Source organism: Halichoerus grypus, chromosome 3 (genome assembly GCF_964656455.1).
Source record: "Halichoerus grypus chromosome 3, mHalGry1.hap1.1, whole genome shotgun sequence".
NCBI classification, from domain to species: Eukaryota; Metazoa; Chordata; class Mammalia; order Carnivora; family Phocidae; genus Halichoerus; species Halichoerus grypus.
In genome coordinates this window covers 32,639,790-32,664,816 of record NC_135714.1, presented here as the reverse complement: position 1 = coordinate 32,664,816, position 25,027 = coordinate 32,639,790, and the positions used below count along the sequence as shown (strand labels likewise).

The window sequence follows — 25,027 nt, the reverse complement described above, 5'->3', positions numbered from 1 at the left end:
CCCCGAGGTACTCTCATGTGCAAAGCTCCTAGAAACAAGGAGGAACTAGTTAAGAAATCTGGGAATGGGCACAGAAAAGGGGAGAATAGAAGAACTAATGTCCCAGAAACCAAGTGAAAGAAGTACAATGTCTGCAAATATTCATTAGTATCACTGAATGATCAAACTATTATAAGGGGCCTTTGAAATAAATTTATGGATAAAAACACGGAGGCCTACAAATTGTGAAAAGTCACAAATTAAAAGAATGACAGAATAAAATTAGTTCTATTTCACACTATTCCATGTTTAATGGTATGGAATACAGATCAAGAAGCTAGACCCCAAGAGATGATCTGAGGGAGGAAGCTTTACTCAGATGTGCTATTAGAATGGAAAAGCAAAACCAAACCAACAATTCTTGTCTGTTTATCCAATTACTAAAATAAACCAAATCACCCAAACACTAAATGCTGTCATTTTGTTTCACCTTGTTCGTGTTCGGTTCCATCCTTTCCCTTTCTTAAATCAAACACATAGCTTATTACTGTTTTCGCCCACTCTGATATCTTTTTTATATACTTCTTGTCTTAGTTTTTTTCCATTCATATTGTTAGAATATACCAGGCTCTATTCTAAGAAAATTACATAAAACAATTCATTTAATCCTTTTAACAGCCCTATGACGTATTAACCCCATCTTGTGAGATGAGGACACTAAGGCACAAAGGCTAGGTAATTTCCTCAAGACCACAGTTTAGTAAATGGCAGTCAGGATTTGAACTTAATGGCTCCAGGGTAAGAATTCTTAAACACTCTGCTGCTAAAATCAAATCAGACAAAACATGTTAAAGCACTATAAAGTGCTATGCAAATGAAGACATCACTTTACAAAGGTACTCCTTTCTTACAACTCTGAGAACCTTAACTAAGCTCACTTAACACAACTTTAAACATTTTTGTTGCCTACACTCCATCCAAATCAGAGCTGATTATTTCAATACTTAAACTTTTTTAGTCTTTCACAAATATCTTCCAGAGACAGCAAAGAACCAAATTTACCAAAATAAATTAAATCAAGACTTTTCAAGATGTAATAAGTCACTATTTTTTTTTTTTAAGATTATATTTATTTCTTTGAGAGAGAGCGAAAGCGATCACAGAGGCAGAGGGAGAAGCGGACTTGCCGGTGAGTGGAGAGCCCGATGTGGGGCTCGATCCCAGGACCCTGAGATCATGACCTGAGCTGAAGGCAGACACTCAACCGACTGAGCCACCCAGGTGCCCCGTAAGTCACTATTTAAATAATGATTGTGATCTCAATTCTAACACACTTTTTAATAAAGATTTATTTATTTTACAGAGGTGGTAGGAGGGATAAAGGGAGAGGGAGAGAGAATCTCAAGCAGACTCCACGCTTAGCGCACAGCCAACGTGGGGCTCAATCGAGCTTATGACCTGAGCTGAAACCAAGAGTCAGATGCTGAACCAACTGCAACACCCAGACACCCCAACACATTTTTGATCATGCACTTAAGAGACTTCATAAGGTTTTAAAATTACAGCCCAAATAAGAGAAAGTATAATATATGCTTATGTTTTGAGGCAATTACACACGTAACACTCTAAATATAGCCTTGGAATTCATTGAGAGGGAAGAAAGTGAATTCAGAATCTCTTACCATTGATCTTTCAGGATATCCAAACAAATAGCCCCTGTGACGGAACTAATATTAGGATGCCATATTTTAGTGATAAACCGGACCTAGAATATAAAGCACACTTGAGTTTTTAAGTAACAGAAATAAAACACATATAGTTCAAGTATAATGACAAGAAAATGAAATCCTCAGATTAAAAAAATAAAGTCCATACTTACATTACTAACATTTTGCCTAGCTGAAGGGAAGGGTGTGGAAGACAAAGCATTCAGCAAGCTGAATGTTGTCACTGACATACATTCTTTTTAAAACTTTTAATAATGCTCTGCCCCTAAAGAAACCCAACAATTACCAGGTGTTTACAATTGACCTAGTGTAATAGTCCATGCTATGAGAACTACAACACAGACTAAAATCTAGTTAGGTAGATAAAGTAACATAAAATCAAAATTAATATAGATAGTAAATGGCAATTTATTTAGTGTCAAGTAGGATGTAGCATAGCATTAAAGGACAAAGTAAGCAAAATCAGTACATGGAAGCATTTTAGTAGTAAATGGCTATAAGAAGGCTCCTAAATTTTCTGTAGAAATTGTTTTCTCAGGGGCCCCTGGGTGGCTCAGTTGGTTAAGCGAATGCCTTCGGCTCAGGTCATGATCCTGGAGTCCTGGGATCGAGTCCCACATCGGGCTCCCTGCTCAGCAGGGGGTCTGCTTCTCCCTCTGACCCTCTTCCCTCTCGTGCTCTCTGTCTCTCATTCTCTCTCTCTCAAATAAATAAAATCTTTAAAAAAGAAAGAAAATTGTTTTCTCAGATTTTAAAAAAATAATTCAACAAATATTTGAAAGACACTGGCACTAAGGAGACACGGAGGCTCAGAGTTTAAAAAATTTATCCCAAATCAATTAACTAGTTAGCAATAGAACCATATGCAAACTTACACAATCTCATTTCAGATTCTGAGTCTCTAATCACCTCATTATTTGACTTAGCATGGATAAGAAACCAACAAAATGAAAATGATCTAACAGATCACCATGAAATGAAATTCAGTTCATCAGCTCTTACTTTGAGCTTCTGAAGGACCAAGTATTATTATTATTTGGAGAGGGACCTATTATTATTATTGTATCTGACACATGTAATAGTGATCTGAGTCAAAACTCCTTTACACTTAATAGATTAATTACTGTAAGTCAAGCATTGGTTCCTTTTTTTTTTTTTTTAAGTAGGCTCCATCATGCCCAGAGTGGAGCCCAAGTGGGGCCTGAACTCACGACCCTGAGATTAAGACCTGAGCTGATATCAAGAGTCAGATGCTTAACCAACTGAGCCACCCAGGTGCCCCAAGCAAAGCAATGTTTTAAGTACTCTACAAAAATTAATTCGTCAATATGTGCTCTAAATCTAATCCATTTATGGAAAGAAGCTAAGCAAATAGCTTCCACTTCTCTCCTTGTGACTGGATTTGTCTATACTAGCTGTTATTACTTCCTCACCTAATTACTCACTAACTTATATGCTAAAAAAGAACTTCAAGTTACCAATGACTTCAAAACACCTAACTGATGGAATCTTTCCATGGCTTGATCCTTTTTAATTCTTGCTTTCAAAGGTATCTACTTCTCTCAATCCACAGAATCACCAAATTGTTAAATAAGACGTCTCATCATCCTACACTTGGGTTACTAAACAGTCCACTGAATTTAATACCTTCAGTTTGGTTTCTTTCCATCCATTCTCCACATTGAAACCAAGAGTACCCTTTAAAACAACTGATTCACTACCCTACTTAAGGCCCCTTAATGACTTCTCATTCCCTTTATGTTAGCCTGCACTCTTAAACTGACCCCTAGCCTATCTCTCAAGTCATCTTAAAAAAAAAATTTTTTTCCCCCTTGGGCCTTTCATACCTGTTTCCTCTCTCAATAACACATGTTGATGCCCTCTTCTCCTGGCTAATTCCTACTTAATCCTTTAAATTTCCACATCACTTCTTCCTGATCTGTTCTCACAGCACCCTATACTTTCCTATGTCATCATATTGATCACACTTCCATAATCTCTTTCCTTTTATGTTTGGCCTTTCCTAAAAGGCTCAGTATCTCTCCTGCTTACGAGAGCCTCCCAAGTACCCAAAGTGTCTCAGACTGAATGAATATGCAATTAACATTATGACAAACCTGTTGTTAGAGCTAATCAGCATCCCTCTCAAATACAGAGCAGGTCAAAGAAGACAGGCATACAGGGCTTATGTACAACAAACAGTTCTTCCTAACAGATATAACCACGATATTCGTATCTTAATTTCTACCATTCATTGAGTTTAAAGTATAAAAAATACAAAATAACCATGTGCCATAATTTCAGTAACTCAAGGACATTACAGCATTTTGTGACTTTAAAACAAAAATTGGGGGGTGCCTGGGTGGCTCAGTCGTTAAGCGTCTGCCTTTGGCTCAGGTCATAATCCCAGGGTCCTGGGATCGAGACCAACATCGGGCTCCCTGCTCAGCGGGGAGTCTGCTTCTCCCTCTCCCACTCCCCCTGTTTGTGTTCCCTCTCTCGCCGTGTCTCTCTCTGTCAAATAAATGAATAAAATCTTAAAAAAAAAAAAAAAATTGGTTTAATCTTCTCAACACTGGAAAAAGAATTTTATTTCCTTTTTAAAAAAGATTTTATTTTTGGGCGCCTGGGTGGCTCAGTCGTTAAGCGTCTGCCTTCGGCTCAGGTCATGATCCCAGGGTCCTGGGATCGAGTCCCACATCGGGCTCCCTGCTCGGCAGGAAGCCTGCTTCTCCCTCTCCCACTCCTCCTGCTTGTGTTCCTGCTCTCGCTATCTCTCACTCTGTCAAATAAATAAATAAAATCTTTAAAAAAAAAAAAAAATAAAAAAGATTTTATTTTTAAGTAATCTCTACACCCAATATGGGGCTCCAACTCACAACCCGGAGATCAAGAGTCACATTCTCCACTGACTTAGCCAGCCAGGCGCCCCAAGAATTTTAAATTACTACTTAAGTCATCAGAAGGTTTATGGTTAGGCAAGTGATCTAAGGTGTCTTTCTTTTCAAAGAGAAGTCTTCAATACATGATCTCTATAGACTCTATATGAAAACAAATATGCATATATGCAGGATCAAGGAAATTATTAAACTATTTGTTACTTTGTACTAATCTATATTTTTAGGAATAGATACCTTTGAATTTGCAAATGATGTAGTAAAAAAATTTTCAAGAGGACATTCCATCACCCACTAGTATGGATATAAGTATTTATTTTAGTAGTTTTTTCTGTGGTCTACCATTCTTTTATCTCCTACTCCCCTTTTGTTATTATTTATCAACTACCTCATTTCTTAGATTTTTCATGTCTTTTTCTTTCTTGAGCCTTAATATCACTAGTGGTATCCACATGTGGTCCAGAATTGTGTCCTATTATTCTATACCCAATTAATATCTACCGAATTTGTCACTTTTTCTCATAGTGCTAACACCTCCGTTGTTTATGAACAAAAATGCAGAATCAAAACATCAAAACAACTTGGAAAGGAAGCATAAGAGTAAATAACAATACAAGGATATTTATTATGACCTATTTTAGTCATATTTGACACTGATTACAAAACAGGTACAAAATGACTTACTTAATTAAAAGACTTACTAATCACAATTCAAGCCTCCTTATTTTCACCAATGAAACTAATACCAGCACCATCTGGGTAAATTCAGAATACTCATTACCTTTGAGGAACACTCAAAAAAATTATATAGAAATATAAAAAAATATAAATATAAACAAATATTTATAAAATATAAATTTTTATAAAAATATTAAATATTTAAAGAATATTAAACATCTTATAGAGAAATACTAATCTTAACACCATGTACACAGTGCTACCAGACCAAAATGAAGGAGACTATTCTTATTATCTACATTGGCACACCATCATCACTAATCTACTTTTTTTTTTCATCACTAATCTTATCTCCTCCTGGAGGACAGTATTCTATTCATTCACTCTTCAGTTCAAACATTTCAGTAACTACTTCATGGTAAATGTAAGCTCACATTTCCACTGAATTTCCAGTTTCAAACTTGGAACTCAAGGACGTTATGCTATTAAACCAGCTTTAACTAAATTATTGTACAAAAAAAATGCTATTTTAAATATGTATGTGCAGATGGGCAGACCCATTAAAAGTTATTAGCAATGGTATTTATAATCAATTTCACATATAAAACTACATTTATAATGTCAAGGAAAAACAGGAAAATTCACAACCTAATCTCTAATACATAACTGGACAAATCATTGAGCTAGAGTTTTCCTAATTTAATGAATTTTTTCATTAATAGTATATTATAATTCACTTTGGAAATAACACTGTATGCATTGAATTAAATTCCTTCTACACTATATTCAGCTGACTCAAAGATATATCTTCTCTATCTAGAAGCAAATCTTCTGTTCTTCAGGTTAATAAATTATTGCAGAATAATAAATAGGAAATACTCTGTGACCACTGGTTATCAAACATTTAAGTTTCAACCCTGTGCAATTTTAGCTGCACAAGAGAGAGAAAATATAACCAGCTACATGTTATCTCATGAGGCTTAAAATTAAATCTGAGCCTATATATTAAACATATGTAAACAAAATCCAGCAAGAAATTTACAAATACTCTCCATTTTTTCCATTATATTTACCAATCAGTATAAATTCAAGGTAGTACATATCTAGAACACATTTATAATGATCATTCACAGTTACTGCAAAAGCTTAATGCCATAAATGGGATGAGTACCATATTTAAAAGAATACTAAATTACAACTAAGATTAACTAGTTGAAGCCAGAGGGAGACACATTAGAATGATTAAAGGAAGACTTTCCTAAATCTTGAAGCTACCTCAATATGGAATGTCTGGAATTAGGATAGTAGTGGCCTGAAGAACAATAGGAGATCTGTTCTCATGTTGAGTCTATTTTTCCCACTGTGCTAAGAAAAGGAGGGTGAGAGAGGGACTAATAAAACACTGATTTCAATGATTAAATAAAATAATATATTAATGCCTGAAACAGAGCCAGGGCTATGCAATCACTTTGGAGCTATACAAGACCATAGAGGGAAATAATCAAACACTTTCACTGAGATTATAATTCACCCATTTAAAGTATACAACTCCATGATGGTTTTCAGTACATACACAGAGCAACCATGTAACCATCAGCAGTCACTCCCCATTCCTTCACACACCCCCAGTCTTAAGCAACCACTGACCTATTTTTTGTCTCTATGGATTTGCTTCTTCCAATGTTTCATATAAATGAAATCATATAATGTGTGGTCTTTTGTGTCTGGCTTCTTTCATGTAGCATGATGTTTTCAAGGTTCATCTATCTTATACCATATTATCAGTACTTCATTTATTTTTATAACCAAAAAATATTCCACGGTATGAATATGCCACATTTTATTTATCCATTCAGTAAATGGACATTTATGCCATTTCTACTTTTTGGCCATTATGAATAGTGCTGGTATGAACATTTGCGTACAAGTTGTTGTGTGGACATGTTTTCATTTCTACTGGGTAGGTACCTAGAAGTAGAATTGATAGATCATAAGGTAACTCTATGTTTACCATTTTGACCAAACTATGTTCCAAAGCAGCTCCAACATCTTACATTCTCACCAGCAATTAATGAGAATTTCAATTTATACAGGAAATATAAGTGTCAATGCTATACTTTCAAATGATGTCACAGAAGGAAGCCATGAGGCTACTTCAAGAAGGGCCTTTTAGAGTGGTAGCATTAACCAGTATAATATTTACATAGTGCTTACTCTGTGTAGGCACAGTTATATAAGTATTACTCTATCTCAGGTACCATGAATTATATAATACACCATTACTTTATGTACCCTGAGAAAGAAAAAAACTCTGCCAATTAAATTATGACATGTCATCATCGAAAGGTATATCTTAATTTCAGAGATACTAAGTATGTGAAAAAGGGGCGCCTGCCAGTTAGGCATCTGCCTTCAGCTTGGGTCATGATCCTGGGGGTCCTGGGATCGAGCACCAAGTCCGGCTCCCTGCTCCTCGGGGAGTCTGCTTCTCCTTTTGCCCCTCCCCCTACTTGTGCTCTCTCATTCTATCTCTCTCTCTCACTCTCTCTAATAAATAAAATTTTTTTAAAAAACTTAAAAAAATAAATGTGAAAAAATGAGAATTATTACAATAATTTGTACATGGATTAATGCCTTTAATCTTTATAATCCTAAGTGAGGATTTTATAAATGAGGCAACTAGGGCACACAGCTTGCCTAAAATCATAAAGCCTAAAATAATAAAACTGGCTGGCTCAGTTAGAGCATGTAGCTCTTGATTTGGGGATAGTAAATTTGAGCCCCACATTGGGCAGAGATTACTAGGAAAAAAAAAATTATAAAGCCAGTTAAATGGCTGAAGTGGATTTGAACTTTGGTGGACTGCTCTTGTTCTTGGTGGAGTCATATTCACTGTTTTTGAGATTATGCCCTCATTCCTTTCTCACATCAGGTTCAAAAAAGTAGAGCACATTGGGCCTTACGGGATTCGGGTTCCATTTAACCTCTAAGCCTCAGGTCCTTCATTTATTAGAATGGTTAAGATTGTTTCAGGAAAGGCATATAAAATTCTTAGCACAAACCAAGTGACAGCTACTACTGCCATTATTTAATAGTAAAAAATGTAGTGGCTGAAAGCAGTCTCTTTTGAGGTCTTTTCTTTCTCATTTCCATTAAGAAACTTTTCTAGGCTAAGAGGGCATCCTTACCTTTAAACATTTAAAATCTTCTTTTGTTAAATATATAGTACTCAACAATTAAAGTATCCCCAAGCGTGTATTCATTCCAATGATAACATTAAAACCTAGATTGAATCCAGTGGAGGGTAACCAGGATGAGGATGAAAATTAAGTCACAGATATAAGATGACGGCTTAATAATAGTGGTCATCTCTAAATGGTCATATTGAAAAATATTTTCTTTTTTTTATAATTCACTACATAACTTTCTCAAATATCTACAAAACGCACAAACTACCTTTCTAAAAAAATGTTTATTTTAGAAAGAGAGAGAGACAGCACGAGGGGAAGGGGCAGAGGGGGAGAGAGAGAATCTCAAGCAGGCTCCATGCCCAGTGTGGAGCCCGATGCAAGGCCTGACCTCACAACCCTGAAATCATGACCTGAGCTGAAATCAACAGTTGGATGCTTAACCAACTGAGCCACCCAGGCACCCCCAAATTACTTTATATAATAGAGAAAAAAAAATTAAGAAAAAAAAGAATCAACCAGCTTAAAAGGTAGAAACAACCAAAATGTCCCTTGATGGCTGAATGGATAATGTGGCATATATGAATAAGGGAACATCATTTAACCTTAAAAAGGAATAAAATTCAGATATATGCTGAAATATGAATGAACCTTGAAGACATTATGCTAAGTGAAATAAATCAGATACAAAAGGACAAATATTGTGTGATTCCACTTAATTGAGGTACCTAATCAAATTCATACAAAGAAAGTAGAACAATGATTACGGAGCTGGGGGCATGGGGTAATGGGGAGTTATTGTTTAACAGGTAAGTAGTAGTAGTTCTGGAGATGGATAAAGGTGATGATTGCACAACATGACTGTATTTAATATCACTGAATTGCACACTTAGAAATGGTTAAAATGGTAAATTTTATGTTATGTGTAATTTACAACAATTTAAAAGAATCAAGTGGGCATATCAGAAAGTAGATGTACATAAGATACAGAATAAGAGACACCCCAAACCAGTAAGTGACCCCAATGCACCCTGGAACTTCCATTACCATGTCTGTTCTTAAATGGGAACAACCAACAGGCTGAATGAATTCCAGAACATTTTCTGAGTGACTGCTATCATATGCTCAAGGACACTCAAGGAGCCACAGAAAAGACAAAGATGTATTAAGACATGGTCCTTCACCTCAGGGGCGTAAGAGCTAGTGAAAGACACACACCCCAAGTAATACATTAATTGGTACTGTACTTGTGTTGGTACTACAGCTGACCCTTAAATGACATGGGCTTGAACTGCACTGGTCAACTTATATGTGGATTTTTTCTGATAAATACAGTACAGTACCTTAAGTATATTTTCTCTCTATGATTTTAATATTTTTTCTCCAGCTTTATTTTAAGAATACAGTATTTAATACTAATATGAAATATGTGTAAATCGACTTTGTTACTGGTAAGGTTTCAGGAGGCTGGCTGACAGTAGGCTATTAGTTAAGTTTTTGGGAAGTCAAGAGTTATATGTGGATTTTCGACTGCACACGGAGTCAGTGCACCTAACTCCCACATTGTTCACAGGGTCAGCTGTGTATAAATTATATAAAATGCTATTGAAAGAGTAGAGGAACAAACAATTTGATGGATACAGCTTAATGTAATAGGTGATATACTTTACCTAGACCTCAAAAAAACCCTAGTAGAATTTTAAATGATACAGATAATGATCTGTGAAAATGACAGAAAAGTACAAAATAATAATCACCATCTATAAACAGCAAATAATCTAGGTTGGAAAATGAGACCCATGTTGAGGGTAAAGGTGGTAGAAAATTAGGATGGAAAAGACAATTGGGGTTATGCTGTAGGAGGTTTTAAATGCCCAGCTAAGGAGTTTAGACTTTATTAACAAAGAAAGAAAAGAAACATCAAAACTGCACTTTAGGAAGATTTACAAAACAGAACTGCAAGGAATGAATAGGAGTGGCAAACATGGATTAAATAATAGGCAAAACAGGAAAGTAATAAAGCTGAATGCCTAAACTAAAGTGGTAATAGCAAAAGTAAAGACAAACGAAGCTATTCAGTGAAAAAATAAGTTTAGGTTAGTTCCCTTTGTTATACATGACCTAGGGCATTACATTTCCTCTTTTAATATTCATCAGTTGCAATTATTTGTTCATAATTTTTTTTTCTGCTAGAAGTGAGCTAGAAAGCAAGGACAGTATAAGTCTTATTTATTGCTACATTGGCACATAGTACTCAAATAACTATTCAATGAATTCAGAATAGACTCTTCCCTAAACCAAACCAAACCAAACAAAACAAAACTTCTTTGAGGCAAGTAAGAATCTGTTTAAGGGTCCTCTAAATTTGGGAACATTGCAAATTTTTCCAGACCCAGAATTTAAGCCATTGGCAAATGAAAATCCTATTCCTGTCTACAGCCATTACTAGCTCCCTCTGAGTAAGCTTGCTTTTCATTCTAATTCCAGAAGCAAACCATTTGCCATTACCTGAAATCTTCTCCATACTAAATTTATGCAGACAACAACTCAACAACCTTAATAAGCACTAAAATATAAATTAAATGGGGAAAAAATTTAGAAGTTCATGCACAAAAAATAGGCTTACAATACCTTAGGGGGATTAAATGGATATGTTTCTGGTATTTTTATCTCTAGCTGATATCTTCCTCCTAAAAAACGGGGAAAACAGAAAGTTAAGAATGCTGCTCACCTCAAATATCTGAAGCCAAATATAGTGACATAACTTTTCAAAACATGTACTATTTTATATTCAATTACAACAAATTCATTTTAAAGTTGAAACCCAAAAAGGAAATAAAACACTAGTTAACTGAAAGGTTATTTAAAACATGAAATAGCCATTTTATACAACTATATTAGTTTATCAGTGAATAGCAGAGCTAGAGATAGACGAATACATTAAATCCAAAGACAATCTAATGCTTCATTGGGACAGTTAAGTAATACAGATCCTGTCTCCTTTTGTTTCCTCTAGTCCACACTGAGAAGAGTTGCTAAATAACAAAATATGGAAAAAATAAAAAGGCAAAAGAAGGCAAGGAGGTATAAGGGCATAGATGATACAGAGAAAAAGGACATATGGTTATGTCATAAACTGAAAAAATCTACTTCTAGCTGGTTCTCTCAAATGCAAAAATGCCCCAAACTTTTAACTCGTGCCCTAAATGAAAGGCCAACACTTCTTGTTAAAAATTTTAAAAATAAAATTCAACAATAACAGGTAGGCATAAAGACAAAAAACTATCCTCTTCCTCTCAATAGCTATACAAAAGGAAACACTTTACAAGAGGTTGTTCTAACCAGTAACATGTAAACAGAACACAACATTCTGTTTTGAAGTCATCTTGAGCAACTAGCAGCCAAATACATATTTTTAAAAAGTTTATCTAGCTTCCCATAACTGGGTAATTCAAGGGGAAAGTAACTGCCACTCAGGAAACTCTGAAGTGGGAAGTCTTCCACTGGATGAGAGGGTGGATTTGAATCCTGACTTCAAGGAACCTTCCAATCCTAAGATTTTATGATCCATTTAACACAGAATACACACTATTCCAAAACGTTAACAAATAAAACTGTACTACTGAAATACTTACATATGAAACTATGCCTAGCATTCGTTTCAAAATAATGAAGGGATGGATTAGATCAAAGACTGGCCCTAAGCTGATAGTTTATTAAAGCTGTGCTAAGTACACCGAAGATTCATTGTATCATTTGTCTTCTGTATATACCTAAAACTTTCCATAATAAAAGTAAAATAAAGTAAGAACTATGCACTAGCATTATTAACTTCAAAATTTCATAATTCAATTCTCAGTATATCCTGGATTCTCTCAAATCCACCTCCCTCCGTTGTTAGGAATAGATGAATGTGGGGAGAAAAACAAAAGAGCAATTCACTTGGTACCATTCTTCAAGCCCTTTCTGGTTCCAATTCTTCTTTTCTTGCTAATTCTTTTTAATGGTATCCCATAGTGACTGATGGATGAGTTGAACTAGATGCCTGAATCACAGAGCATTCGGCAACAGTGAAATCAACATAAAGGAAAGTAGTCAAAACAAAAGAAACAAGATAGGTAAAAGGAGAGTGAGAAAATTCTGTGTTTATAGACAGACCTGTTTTTGTTTAGTTATAAATGCCAGCTTCAAATATAATAAATTTGGCCTGAGTAATATGTAGGTTCTTTTTCCTTCCTAAGAATCTTACTTTTTCTGATAAAGTCTAGATTACCATTTCTATAATCGTTCATATAAAGCTCTTCCTTCTTGAATGTCCAAAACAATTTCTTAGGAGCAGTGTGAGAGCCCAGAAATACTATATAAATAATGCTGGCCCCTAGAGTACCCCCCAACCCTATTTTTACTCCACATGCTATTAATATGCTTTCTTGCCTTATTATCTGACAACTTTCAATATATAACCACAATATTAACCATATATACACATATATATACACATACACATCAGAGCAACACAACTAAGCAAGCTTTATGATAACTACATTATTCATATAAGTTTTCACCACAAATCATTTCTTCTTAAAGAATAGGTTTTAATGTTAAAAATTTATAATCTTCAGATTTAATTTCATCTAAAAAGAAGATGGGGAAGGGATGAGATTTTTAAAAATATCAACAATTATTCCATAAATTCAAAACAACTCTTAGGAAGGCTCAAGAACTAAACTGTTCCTTTGCACTATTAACAGCAGAAGAAGAAAATGGAGTTAAGTAACACGTGCAATATGGTTAATTTTTCCATGGGCATTCTACTTTTCAATCTGATTACTTTTAACACAACGTAAAATAGTTTCCTCATTAGTTAATGATTATAAACAGTTTAACATTCCACATGGAAACACCTGCCTTAGTTACTGAGATTTAAAAACAAAACTCAAAAACAAAACTAGCAGGAGCTCTGCAATAAATATTATCAAAATACTTCTCATATTCATGTTTCCAAAAAGTATCTTAGTTTATGCCCTTGAATAGTGCTTTTCCTAAATAAAATGAACAACTTCTCTTCAACAGTTTTACGATAAAAAGGACACAATTTATACCCAAAAAGCAAATTAAAACTAGTCTTATCAAAACAACTAAAAACTAGTATTATCAAACATTAATATCTCATTTAGTGGCAGCAGCAGAAACAAACACTTAAATATGACCAAACTTGTTTCCAATTAATAAATATGGTATATTTATAACTTAATTATCCTACAAATGAGTACTATCCAATTTTTAAAAATTCACCTACTTTTATTAAGGGTTGCTAAGAAGGTAATGAACATTCTGCCTATCTAACTTAGTTCAGGAGGTGTCTTGTTTATAAATACCAGTTTGCTGGAAGAGTTCTAGAATGATAATGCTACTGCCATACTGTCTTTTAAAAATATATCTGAAAACCTAAAAAAGATTCAAGAGTATTTACAATGCCTGCCTTTAAGAAGCAGCTAGTGTATCATTCCATAAAATATCTACTATTAAGACAAGAACTTGATTTTTATAAGATAACTAAAGATCTTTTTTCCATCTAATGATTGTCAAAAGGACTAAATGAACAGCATCCATACAAGGCCTGGCATATAGGAGGCACTCAATAAACAATACAAAATAAAATAATGTCAAGAAATGGCTCATATGAACTATAAAACAGGAAATAAAATTTTATCATTTAAAATTTAGTAGGATATGCTGAAGACATTCTAGGGTCTTTAAAAATTTAAACGAAAACAAAGATATTCTAGAATATTGGATTTTTCTGATGACTTTGGGTTAACTGTTCCTTAAGGAATTATAAAACCACCTCATTCAAAGTAGACATAACCACCACTTCCAATATTCAGTCAATCCTCATTTATTCAAAAGCAGAAAGTAATTAGAAACATTGGCTTTGGAGTCAAAGGCTATTAGGACTCAAATCCCAGCTGGGCCACTTAGATGTGTGACCTTAAACAGGTACTTAATTTCTCTGAGCTTAAGTTTCCTCATTCTATGAAACAGTGATAACTACTTACCTCATTAAGATTTGTTGTAAGGATTAAATGAGAAAATACACGTAAAGCTCTAAAAGTAAGAACTCAATAAATGCTACTACTACTACTACTACAAATTCGGTTATGATTTCTACTAAGCATGTATTTGAATGCCTATTATATGCAAGAACCTTGGTTATGCTACATAACCCAAATTTACAATAATATTCATTACTGAAGATTTGCCTGATGAGGAAATAAAAAGCTATAAAAAGCTTCTTTCTTTTTCTTACCACCCAATTCCATAGTCTAAAGTAGCTACAGACTTAGTTTGTGAAAACAAAGTTCAGCAAAGTTGCCTCTTTTCTTTTCTCTGTCTTGAAACAATACTGAAAGCTTTCCTGAATAAAGAAAATTAAATATTTGGAATACAGCCTGTGTGAAGACACATGAATGAATGAAATACTTAATGACATACAGGGGAGAGGAGCTTTTTAAAAAAAATAAGTATTTTGTCAGAAACTTAAGGCAAGGTTTGTTATAGATACCATATGAAGGGTAACTGAGCATCTATAGTCCATATATTAGAGGCTTAACATGCTAGATGTCTTCTACTGTTAAATTCTAACCTATACTATACAAATTGTAACTTGGCTCTACTAAATCTATGTTGGGGAAAGAAAAAAATCAGCTAAAATTCAGTAAGAAAAATCAGTCTATATAAATATCTAAATTTATTATTTAAATGTAATATCCTAAGCCAAATGAAGTTACCTTCCATGTAATTTATAGATGCTTAAGATTATTCTGATTTAATGTTTCAGATAAGTTCTAATACGCACAATATTTTGATACAGAAAAAAGTACTTGCCTTCATATGGTGTGTCTGGAGGTCCTGCTATTTCTCCTCTTAATTCTGTAAAATTCTCATCTACAAGATCTACTTTAATTTGATTTTTGCTCGTCTTAAAAATAAACAGAAAATAAATGTTAGTTATATCAGCAAGAAAAAAGCCTATTTTAAAGTATTATCTATAAAAAAATTTGAAACCCCCTTTAATAAACTTGATTATCTGCTCTAGTAAAAATAATAGCCTGTGCTTTTCTAGGATTTAATTAGCCAGTTTTGAGAATATTTAAAACCAAAAAACTAACAAATTTTCACTTGTTTTTAATGAAATAAAACCACTTTGAGCAACAGTACAATGTCTTGTTAACATTATTGGAATGTTTAGAGAAAAATAGCAGACACCTATTTTATATTTGCCAACTTCATATATGTTAGGTCCAAAGTGATAAGTCTATTATTCATCTGTAGATGAACGCTGCTATACTATACCCTCAGGTTACATGGGTTCTATCCATATAAACAGAAAACTCAGGGTCATTAAAAGCCATGTAGGGTATAAACTCTCACTTAAACTAACCACAACAACTCTAGATGTTTAGGTTAACTGAACCTATTCCATCCACCCAGATGGTGAAAACTCTAAGCATCTAACTAATTCTCCTTTCCATGAAAAATCCTGAAGCCTAAAATGCCTCACTAGAATCATCTAATGCCTTCAATTTCTTTTTAGGTTGCTTAGTTTAACCAAAGCTAAACTGCTTAGTTTACTTCAGTGGCAGCTACCTACTTTTCAAAACAGACTGTTACTTTCAATTTATCTATATCTATTTATTTTGCACATTACATTTCTCAAAGTCCTTTCACATCTATAGTATCATTTCAATTTCTCAAACCGTTCTGAGTTAATGGTGACCTTAAATGATTCAGAACCCTCCAGCGGGATTCACATTAATGTTCAAAAGTACCTGTCTGCAAACAAGCTCTCCACTTATATTTTGTAATGTTCAGTAATACCCTACTGGTCTAAGTCTAAATTCCTAATACAGTAAACTTTCTCTTTTTCTCAATTGTTAAAAACATAAATCCTTAATATTTATGTTTTCATTTTTTTGGTTAGGATTTCATATTTCTACCTAAGTAACACAACATATCCACTCCTACAAAAAAAAAAGCCTTGCAAGATATCAATAGTAAATTTTTTGCTTTCAAACCTACCTTTTTAAGCTTGTTTACTGGATGAACAATGTAAGAATTACTGTTTTAAGGTCCATGGCTTCCTCCCCCAACCTCCAACAAGTAGATACCTATTGTTACTCTTTTTCTGTACTAAGCAGTTTGTATTAATACAGAATAAGTACTGAAAAAATATAACTTAAAACCCAAATTTTAAAGCTTTCATGACTTCTAATTAATCTTATCTTTTAATAATAACATAAGATTAAAAAACTTTATGCATTTAAAAAACCTTCTAATTAGTCGGTTTATTTCATAACTTTTTTCTATTTTACCTTTGGGATTAATATATTTCATATTTTTCTGAAGTTAATTTTACCCCAAATTAAAATTAATTACAAATATACATTGGAAACTTCTTCCTGTGCCCTAAAAAATCATTATCATCCTTAGTGATTTGCGGTGGAGGATGAAATATACAATTTTACCAACGATAAAGTACTTTGTCCAGTACGCACAGAAATGAATGTTAAAATGAAAATCAGAGGCACCACACTTTCACTGACCAATTTAAGAAACTGCAAGTAGAACTATAAGACTTCCAATTCTCCCCTGAGAGTTCTAAGTAAAACAAGAGTAATGAGATCTTGCAAATCATCAATGCTTTCAAAGTTCTTTATAGCTTCCCACAATATCCCCTTTCCAAAAGGAAGTAAATAACCCTAAAATGTCAGGATACTAAAGGACGTGATTAAAGTGTTGGGGAAGGAAAAAAAGGAGATAACAGAAATTGGAGAAGCTGCCTTCCAGACTGCCCCCAATTCTCTAGTTAGTAAAATGTTAAATAAACAATTATTAATTTTATTAGTATTCCTCTGTCCTTATTTCTGTCCTCATTACCCCCAAATTATAATTAGAGGAAAATAGATCTTTTTTTTTCTCTACAGAAAGCACATTACTAGTGTATGAAAATGTACTAAATTAGCTAAAAAAAAATACAATCACCATGATGAATCCATTATAAAGAAGCATCCTATATGGTCTAGATAGAGTAGGGTCTTTATCTGCAGATAACCAAAGATAAAAAGAAAATGGAAAGTTAAAGACAGATTTTTCACAGCTTAATTTTTCCATCACGCAACAATTATCCTTTATTATCTCCACAGTTTAACATCCAGTTACTCCACAATCCAAAATTCTGATCCCAGTGCCCCCAACAAACTTAAAATCCCACTCAAGGACTATAAGGAAGATACAGAAAATGGCAAAAGATGACAGTATTTAAAAAATATGGCCTTTGAAGTCAGAGAGATATGAGCTGAATCCAAGTTCTGCCACTTACTTGTGGCATAAATTTAAGTAAGTCACTTAACATCTCTCAATTTTATTACTCTAAAATGAGAATACATATCTCAAATTTAAATGAGAATTTTCTAGAAAGAAGTAGCATAGCTACCCTTCCCCTAGTAGTATTAATTATAAAAACCTTTGCTTTCAAAGCCCTACTTTATAAAATTTATTTCACAGCTCTGTTTCTAGTCTAAGAATGGAAATGTTATTTCTAAAAATAAATAACAAAACAATGTGTTATTCATTTTAATGACCAGAAACACTAAGGCTTTTGGATGAAACCCTGCAGAATGGTGTTACCACTGTACTACATTTTTTGTGAGGACATCTGCAAAATTGCTTTTCTATATTTTCTTCTCCCAACTCAACTAAACACAGAGTGGGACCTCTGCTAGTCCTGGTTTTTCTGATGTTCCTTTGTGGCTCCAATGCGTTTCTAACACATAAAAGGAAAAGAGATGAATAGAAGCTACAGTTCCTAGTAAACATTTTTAAAATGAACTATTAAAACATAACAAAGTATGCAAAATAGCACATAATGTTAAATCTTATCTGGATGTGGTAAAATTAGCATTACTGCTAATAAGCGATAGTGCAGAATTTAAAGCAATTCTAATAGATTTCCAAGGCCAAGTCTCTTGGTGAATTAACATCATCACAAAATTTGTCCAAATAATTCCTGGAGTCTACTATATGCCAGAAAGAAATCTCAAATGTTAGTGAACAAAACTAAGATCCCTGCCCACTTGGAGCTTACATTCTAGTGAGGAAAACCAAAAACTGAAAGATTTTATCATAAAAGCTTTAAGTACATTGTTATTTAACCTGTTTAAACTAACCTGTGACCTCAAGCAAGTTAATTAATCACTCTGAACCTCAGTCTCAACCTCTGTCAACTGGGAATTATAATTTAATGAATTAATACAATATATAAAACAATGCCTGCCACAAAGTAAATGATGAATGTATAGTAGTCATGTAACATTGTAACATGTTGACTTTTGACAATGATGTAGGAGCAGAAAACTTCCACCTAAAGCAAATATTGCGTATTTTTTTGAGAACCACTTGTCACATTACTCTCGCTTGTATTTATCCCTAAAATTTATTCTGAAACAAAATTTCAATCTAAATTTCAGATAGACAAATATAATTCTAAATTACCCCTAAAGTTATAGATCATTCTCATATGCTATAAAGAAACCATCAGTTTGTTTCCTAGTCAAATCACAACTACCAAAGTTTAGGGGCACTGTTTATCGGTATCATGAAAATAAATCTGAAATTCAATTCTTCCTAATTTGTTGGAAATGAGGCTTAAAAGGTTTAAGAGTTGCCACTATTTTCCCCTAATTTAATATGAATGACTTATTTTCCCCTACTATTCTAAGGCTGCCCAAATAAGAAAGATTTTCACTTTCCAAGCAGTTAATAAGTAAAAACAATTCTGAAGCTTGGGGCATGTCACATACCCAAAGCAGGTTGACATGGAAACTAAGAGACCAGAAAGGAACTGAAGCCATAGGAACATTTATGACCCTTACTAAATACAAGTTCTAGATCAGTGCTGTCCAATAGATATATAATAATGTAAGCCACAGGGTTCCTGGGTGGCTTAGTCGGTTAAGTGTCTGCCTTCGGCTCAGGTCGTGATCCCAGGATCCTGGCTCAGCGGAGAGTCAGCTTCGCCCTCTGCCCCTCCCCCCATCCCACTCATGCTCTCTTTCTCTCACTCTATCCCGCAAAAATAAATAAATAAAGTCTTAAAAAAAAATGTAAGCCACAAATGCACTTTAAAATTTTCTAGTAATCACATTAAAAAGAGTGAAGTAGAGAATTAACTTTAAATTTATCTCCTATATATAAAATTATCATTTTAACATGTAATCAAAATAAAAATTTGAGATATTTTCATTTTTAAAAAAAAACAGTGTCTTCGAAATCCAGTGTTTAATTTACAAATCACATGCACATTTCAATTTGGACTGCCCACATTTCAAGTGTTCAAAAGCCACATGTGATAGTCAAATCCACAGATACAGAAAGTAAATTATTGGGGGGTGCCTGGGTGGCTCAGTCGTTAAGCGTCTGCCTTTGGCTCAGGTCATGATCCCAGGGTCCTGGGATCGAGCTCGGCATCAGGCTCCCTGCTCAGTGGGAAGCCTGCTTCTCCCTCTCCCACTCCCCCTGCTTGTGTTCCCTCTCTTGCTGTCTCTTTCTGTCAAATAATAAATAAATTAATTAATTAAAAAAAAAGAAAGTAAATTATTGGTTGTTAAGAGAGGAGAGGGAAGGGAGATGGGAAGGATCTGCTAATGGTACAAGGATTATTTTTAAGGAGATGAAATGTTTTGGAATTAGTTGTAACAGTTGCACAACTTTGTGAATATACTAATAACCAGTGATTTGTACACTTTAAGAAGTCAAAAAACAGTTTTTAAAAACTTGAAAAAAAGTCACATGTGGATAATGGCTACAACACTGGACTAGTGCAGCTATAGAGAACCAGGAAATAACAGCTTTTCCAATTACAGCAACAGTCTATCATTAAAATTTTACTTTCTGGATTTCTGTCATCATACTTCACACAATATATAATGCAGAATAATTAAAGTTCTGAACACATTAATCCAATGAATATTTACTGAGTACTCACTATTTACAAGGCAAATAGGTATTGAGTGGTAAAACGATCAACCAGAAATGTTCTCTAACCCACCCTATCCACATATATAGAGCTTTCATTCTAAGGTATTAAACAATAAATTATACAACTTTTAAATGAAGTACAGAATATCATGAGAGTAATATTTAACAAAGAGAATATGGAGGATAAGAAGAAGCTTCTCTGAGGAAACTACCTTTAAAAGATTTACGAATGATGTCAATGATGGCATTTCAAGTCTGCCCTGTGCAAAATAGAAGCAAAAATGGTCCTGGCATGTTTAAGAATTGAAAAGCCACCAATGTGCCTAGAATACACACAAAATAAAGGAACTGAAATGAAGCAGGGAAAGTAGGCAGGAGCCAGATTATGCAAAGTCATGAAGAACGATCAGAAACATTTAAAGCTGTGACTTGACAATCAAATTTGAGTCTTTTAAAGAACAAACAGCTGTATAGGGAGGAAAAAATGCCTGGAGGTAGATTAAAGCAGATACAGAGAGAAAGGTTAGGAACCAGTGAGAGTAATTAGTCCATTTGGGGCGGGGGGGGGGGGGGGGGGGGAGGAGGGGAGAAAGAAAGGAAGGAAGTCCACTTTGATGAAAAGAAGTAAATGAATTAAGAGAGATAAGAGGTAGGGGCGCCTGAATGGCTCAGTCAGTTGAGCACCCACCTCCTGATTTCAGCTCAGGTCATGATCTCAGGGTCATGAGATCAAGTCCCACATCGGACTCCCTGCTCAGCTTGGATTCTGTGTATCCCTCTCCCTTTGCTCCTCCCCTTGCTTGCACTCCCTCCCATGCGTGTGCTGTCTACCTCTAAAATAAGTAAATAAAAATCTTAAAGAGAGAGAGAGAGATGAGGTAAAATTTCTAGGAATAAATTATTATAAACTAAAAGTGTATGATCTCTTAAAGATTTGAGAACAAGGATCAGTCTTATAGTTTGCTTTTCTACTGAGTGGATGATAGTGCAATAAAAAACTAAGATAAGGAAACAAGAAAGTGAGAGGTCAGAATTTGGGGAAGTGGAAAATAAAAACTCAGATTTGGACATGTTGAGAAGAGCTATATATGAAAATCCAAAGGGCCAAGAACATGGTTCATGGTCTAAAATTCAGGAGTGATCTGGGCTGAAGATATGAATGATGAGCAAGACAGGAAAAACCAAGATAGTCTGTTATCACTGGCACCAAAGGAAGAAAAATGTTTTAAGAAGAAAGTAGCTAATGTTGCTGGCAGAGAGTAAAAATAATAGTTAATACTTATATAACACCTTGTAAGTAGTATTCTGATTTATATGTAATAACTCATTTGACCTGTTAACAATCTTATGTATCTACCAATAAAGAAACTGAGCTACAAAGAGGTCACACAGCTAATAATTAGTGAAGCCAAGTTTCAAAAATGACTCATGAGCCAAACCATACACATTTAATTTCACTAAGATACCATCAATTACAGGATGCCCTGTTGTATGCAAGAAAAAAAAAAAAAAAACCTTTACTTACACTATGACACAATATTTTGTCATTTAGATTTTTTTTAAAGGGGGGGGCAGAGGGACAGAAAGAATCTTAAGCAGGCTCCACACCCAGCACAAGCCAATGTGGGGCTCAATCTCACAACCCTGAAATCATGACCTGAGGTGGATGCTTAACCAACTGAGCCACCCAGACGCCCCTAGAACTTTTTATTTTACACTTACTCAAAGAAACTTTAGACTTCACATGTATCACCCTTAAGACTGCATAAAGAAAAAATAAGCAAAATAGTTATTTTCTTCACATTTAAAGCCCTCAATGTGTACACACACACACACACACACACACAATTTCCAGGACCATACATAAGAAACTAGTAATAATGATTCCCTTAAGGTAGTAAAACTAAGAACTATGGGAGAGCCTGGGTGGCTCCGTCAGTTAAGCATCTGCCTTTGGCTCAGGTCTTGATCCTGGGGTCCTGGGATCAAGCCCCGCATCGGGCTCCCCACTCAGCGAGGGAGTCTGCCTGTCCCTCTCTCTTTGCCCCTCCCTCCCCCCGCTCATGTGCTCTTTTTCTCTCTCAAGTACATAAATAAAATCTTAAAAACACACACTAAGACCTATGGATCTGCGATAGATGGGAGACTATGGTGTTGTCTGAAAATTATTATTAAAAGTCATTCCTTTTCCATTTTTTCCACTTCTGATGGGGCTATCATAAAGCTACTAAAATCAACAGCATGGTATTGGTAAGAGAAAAGACACACAGACCAATGGAACAGAATAGGGAGCTCAGGAATAGACCCATACGTATACAGTCAACTTATCTTTGATAAAGGAGTAAAAAACGGCACTAGACCAACTGGACATCCACGTGCAAAGTAGTCTTATATTACATTTTACATTTTCAAAACTGGTAAAATTCTTAATATCCAATACTGGTAAGGTTGATGGGATACCAGTAAAGCTCAGAAGCCCTTTTAAAGGCAATACAGCAAAAAGTATTAACACCATAAAATTTGTCACACTCTTTAACCCAGTATAACCACTCCTAGAAATTGCCTAAGCAAATAATTTCATTACAGGTAGGAAAAAATATATAACCCTAACAGAAATCATTGATGCATTAAATATAATGAAAAACATTAATCTAAGTATCCATTAATTGAGGGATGTCTACAAGAATTATGGTGCAATTTATTTTTAATTTATTTATTTTTTAAGATTTTATTTATTTATTTGGGAGAGAGAGAGAGAATGAGAGAGAGAGAGAGAGCATGAGATGGGGGAGGGCCAGAGGGAGAAGCAGACTCCCCGCCAAGCAAGGAGCCGGATGCAGAACTCAATCCTGGGACTCCAGGATCATGACCTGAGCTGAAGGCAGTCGCTTAACCGACTGAGCCACCCAGGCACCCCACGGTGCAATTTAATAGAATACTACAAACAAAAATAAATGAGTATACTTCTGGTTTCCAATCCAACATGTAAAAACTTAGAAATCATCACTCCCATCCACAGAAGAAAAAAGCTAAACTGAAAATCAACAACTCCTCTTAAATCCATCAGAGAATTGAAGCCACAGGGCAAACTGCTGCCCCCAAAATCACAGAGACATGATGGGCAGAAAATAAGATTCAAACTTATCAGGGCAAAAGCACACAAGCATGAACCGTTACCCAGGTAGGAAAATGTAAACTGTAATTGACAAACTGCTGGAGGCACAGTGGGGATGAATTTTGAGAGTGAAAAACTCTCAAGGGGCCTTCCCATTTTTGTGGAGTTTTTACCTCCAGGTTCCCTATCAGGTTTTCACAGTGAAGATCAGAGGAAAATGCCCTCATGCTCCTGGCAGAGAGAAGGGGAAAGAAGCCATTTTGAAATAAACCGAGAGTATTCTGTTTTTCTTAACAAGGCCTGCCCTCAAGAGAAACTTTCACCAGAGCCTAACCAATTAGGGTCTTAAAATAGATCTAACCAACCTGAGGGAAGAGAAATACCCTATACCAAACCCTTCCAGTCTTCCAGTATCATCGAAGTGGGGGGGTGGGGGGAAGACGACTAAGAAGCACTTCTGAAGGTCACAGCCTAGGGGGGGTAGACTCCCTAAAAGACCAGGATGCCTGGGTGGCTCAATCAATTAAGCACCTGCCTTTGGCTCAGGTCATGATCCCAGGGTCTTGGGACTGAGTCCTACAACGGCTCCTTGCTCAGCAGGGAACCTGCTCCTCCATCTACCTGCCTCTCCCCCTGCTTGTACACTCTCTCTGACAAATAAATCTTAAAAAAAAGACTGAGACCCAATTACAGGACTATAGACTGCTTCCCCTCCCCCAACCACTACATCAGTAGGGCTCCTGTGTAATAACAAGGGATTACAACTCAAAGAACTGCATGTCTCAGACCTGACTTAAGAAGATGTCTCTAAGGAGCCCCAGAGGCAACAGGGAAGACAAAAACAAGAGCATCAGAGGAGATTTTAGACTCTGGTATCTACAGCAACAGCAAACAGTATCCCTGGACAGATAGACATAAAGTCTCACACCAAAGGCCTATTTACCTCAGTTCCTTTTACCCAGTAGATCATGTGTGGCTTTCGCTTTCAAGAAAAAAATTATAAGACATACCAAAAAACAAAACCACAGAAAAAGACTTGGAAAGCAGAAATGCTAGAATTAGACTAAAAATTTTAAACTATTATTAATATGCTAAATGTCATTATGGAAAAAGTTGACAACATCTAAATCAAATGGGTAATGTTAGCAAAGAGATGGAAACTCTAAGAAGGAATTAAAAGAACATGCTAGAAATAATTAAAAAAAAAAAACTAACAGAAATGAAAAATGCCTTTGATGGGCTCATTGTAAGTGAACACAAACAAAAAATGAATCTGTGAGCTAGAAAAAATGTCAACAGAAACTCCAAAATCTGAAATGCAAAGGAAAAACAAATGAAAAAGACAGAATAGACTCTCCAAAAGGTATAACATACAAGTAATGGGAATACCAGAAAGAGAAGAAA

General features: G+C 35.0%; 1 protein-coding gene across 2 annotated transcripts in view; it reads right to left on the bottom strand.

Moving 5' to 3' along the window:
• UBE2K (ubiquitin conjugating enzyme E2 K) overlaps positions 1-25,027 on the bottom strand; it is a 68,360-nt gene that overhangs the window by 12,675 nt on the left and 30,658 nt on the right. Inside the window, exons 2-5 of one of the 2 annotated variants that reach the window (XM_036112050.2) lie at positions 17,515-17,573; positions 15,358-15,451; positions 11,101-11,159; positions 1,662-1,744 (exon numbers count right to left, since the gene is read on the bottom strand). In XM_036112050.2, the coding sequence (XP_035967943.1) occupies positions 1,662-1,744; positions 11,101-11,159; positions 15,358-15,451; positions 17,515-17,541 (263 nt within the window). In that variant the 5' untranslated portion in view covers positions 17,542-17,573. The remainder of the gene's footprint in view (positions 1-1,661; positions 1,745-11,100; positions 11,160-15,357; positions 15,452-17,514; positions 17,574-25,027) is intronic. The other variant, XM_036112045.2, reaches the window with a different exon arrangement.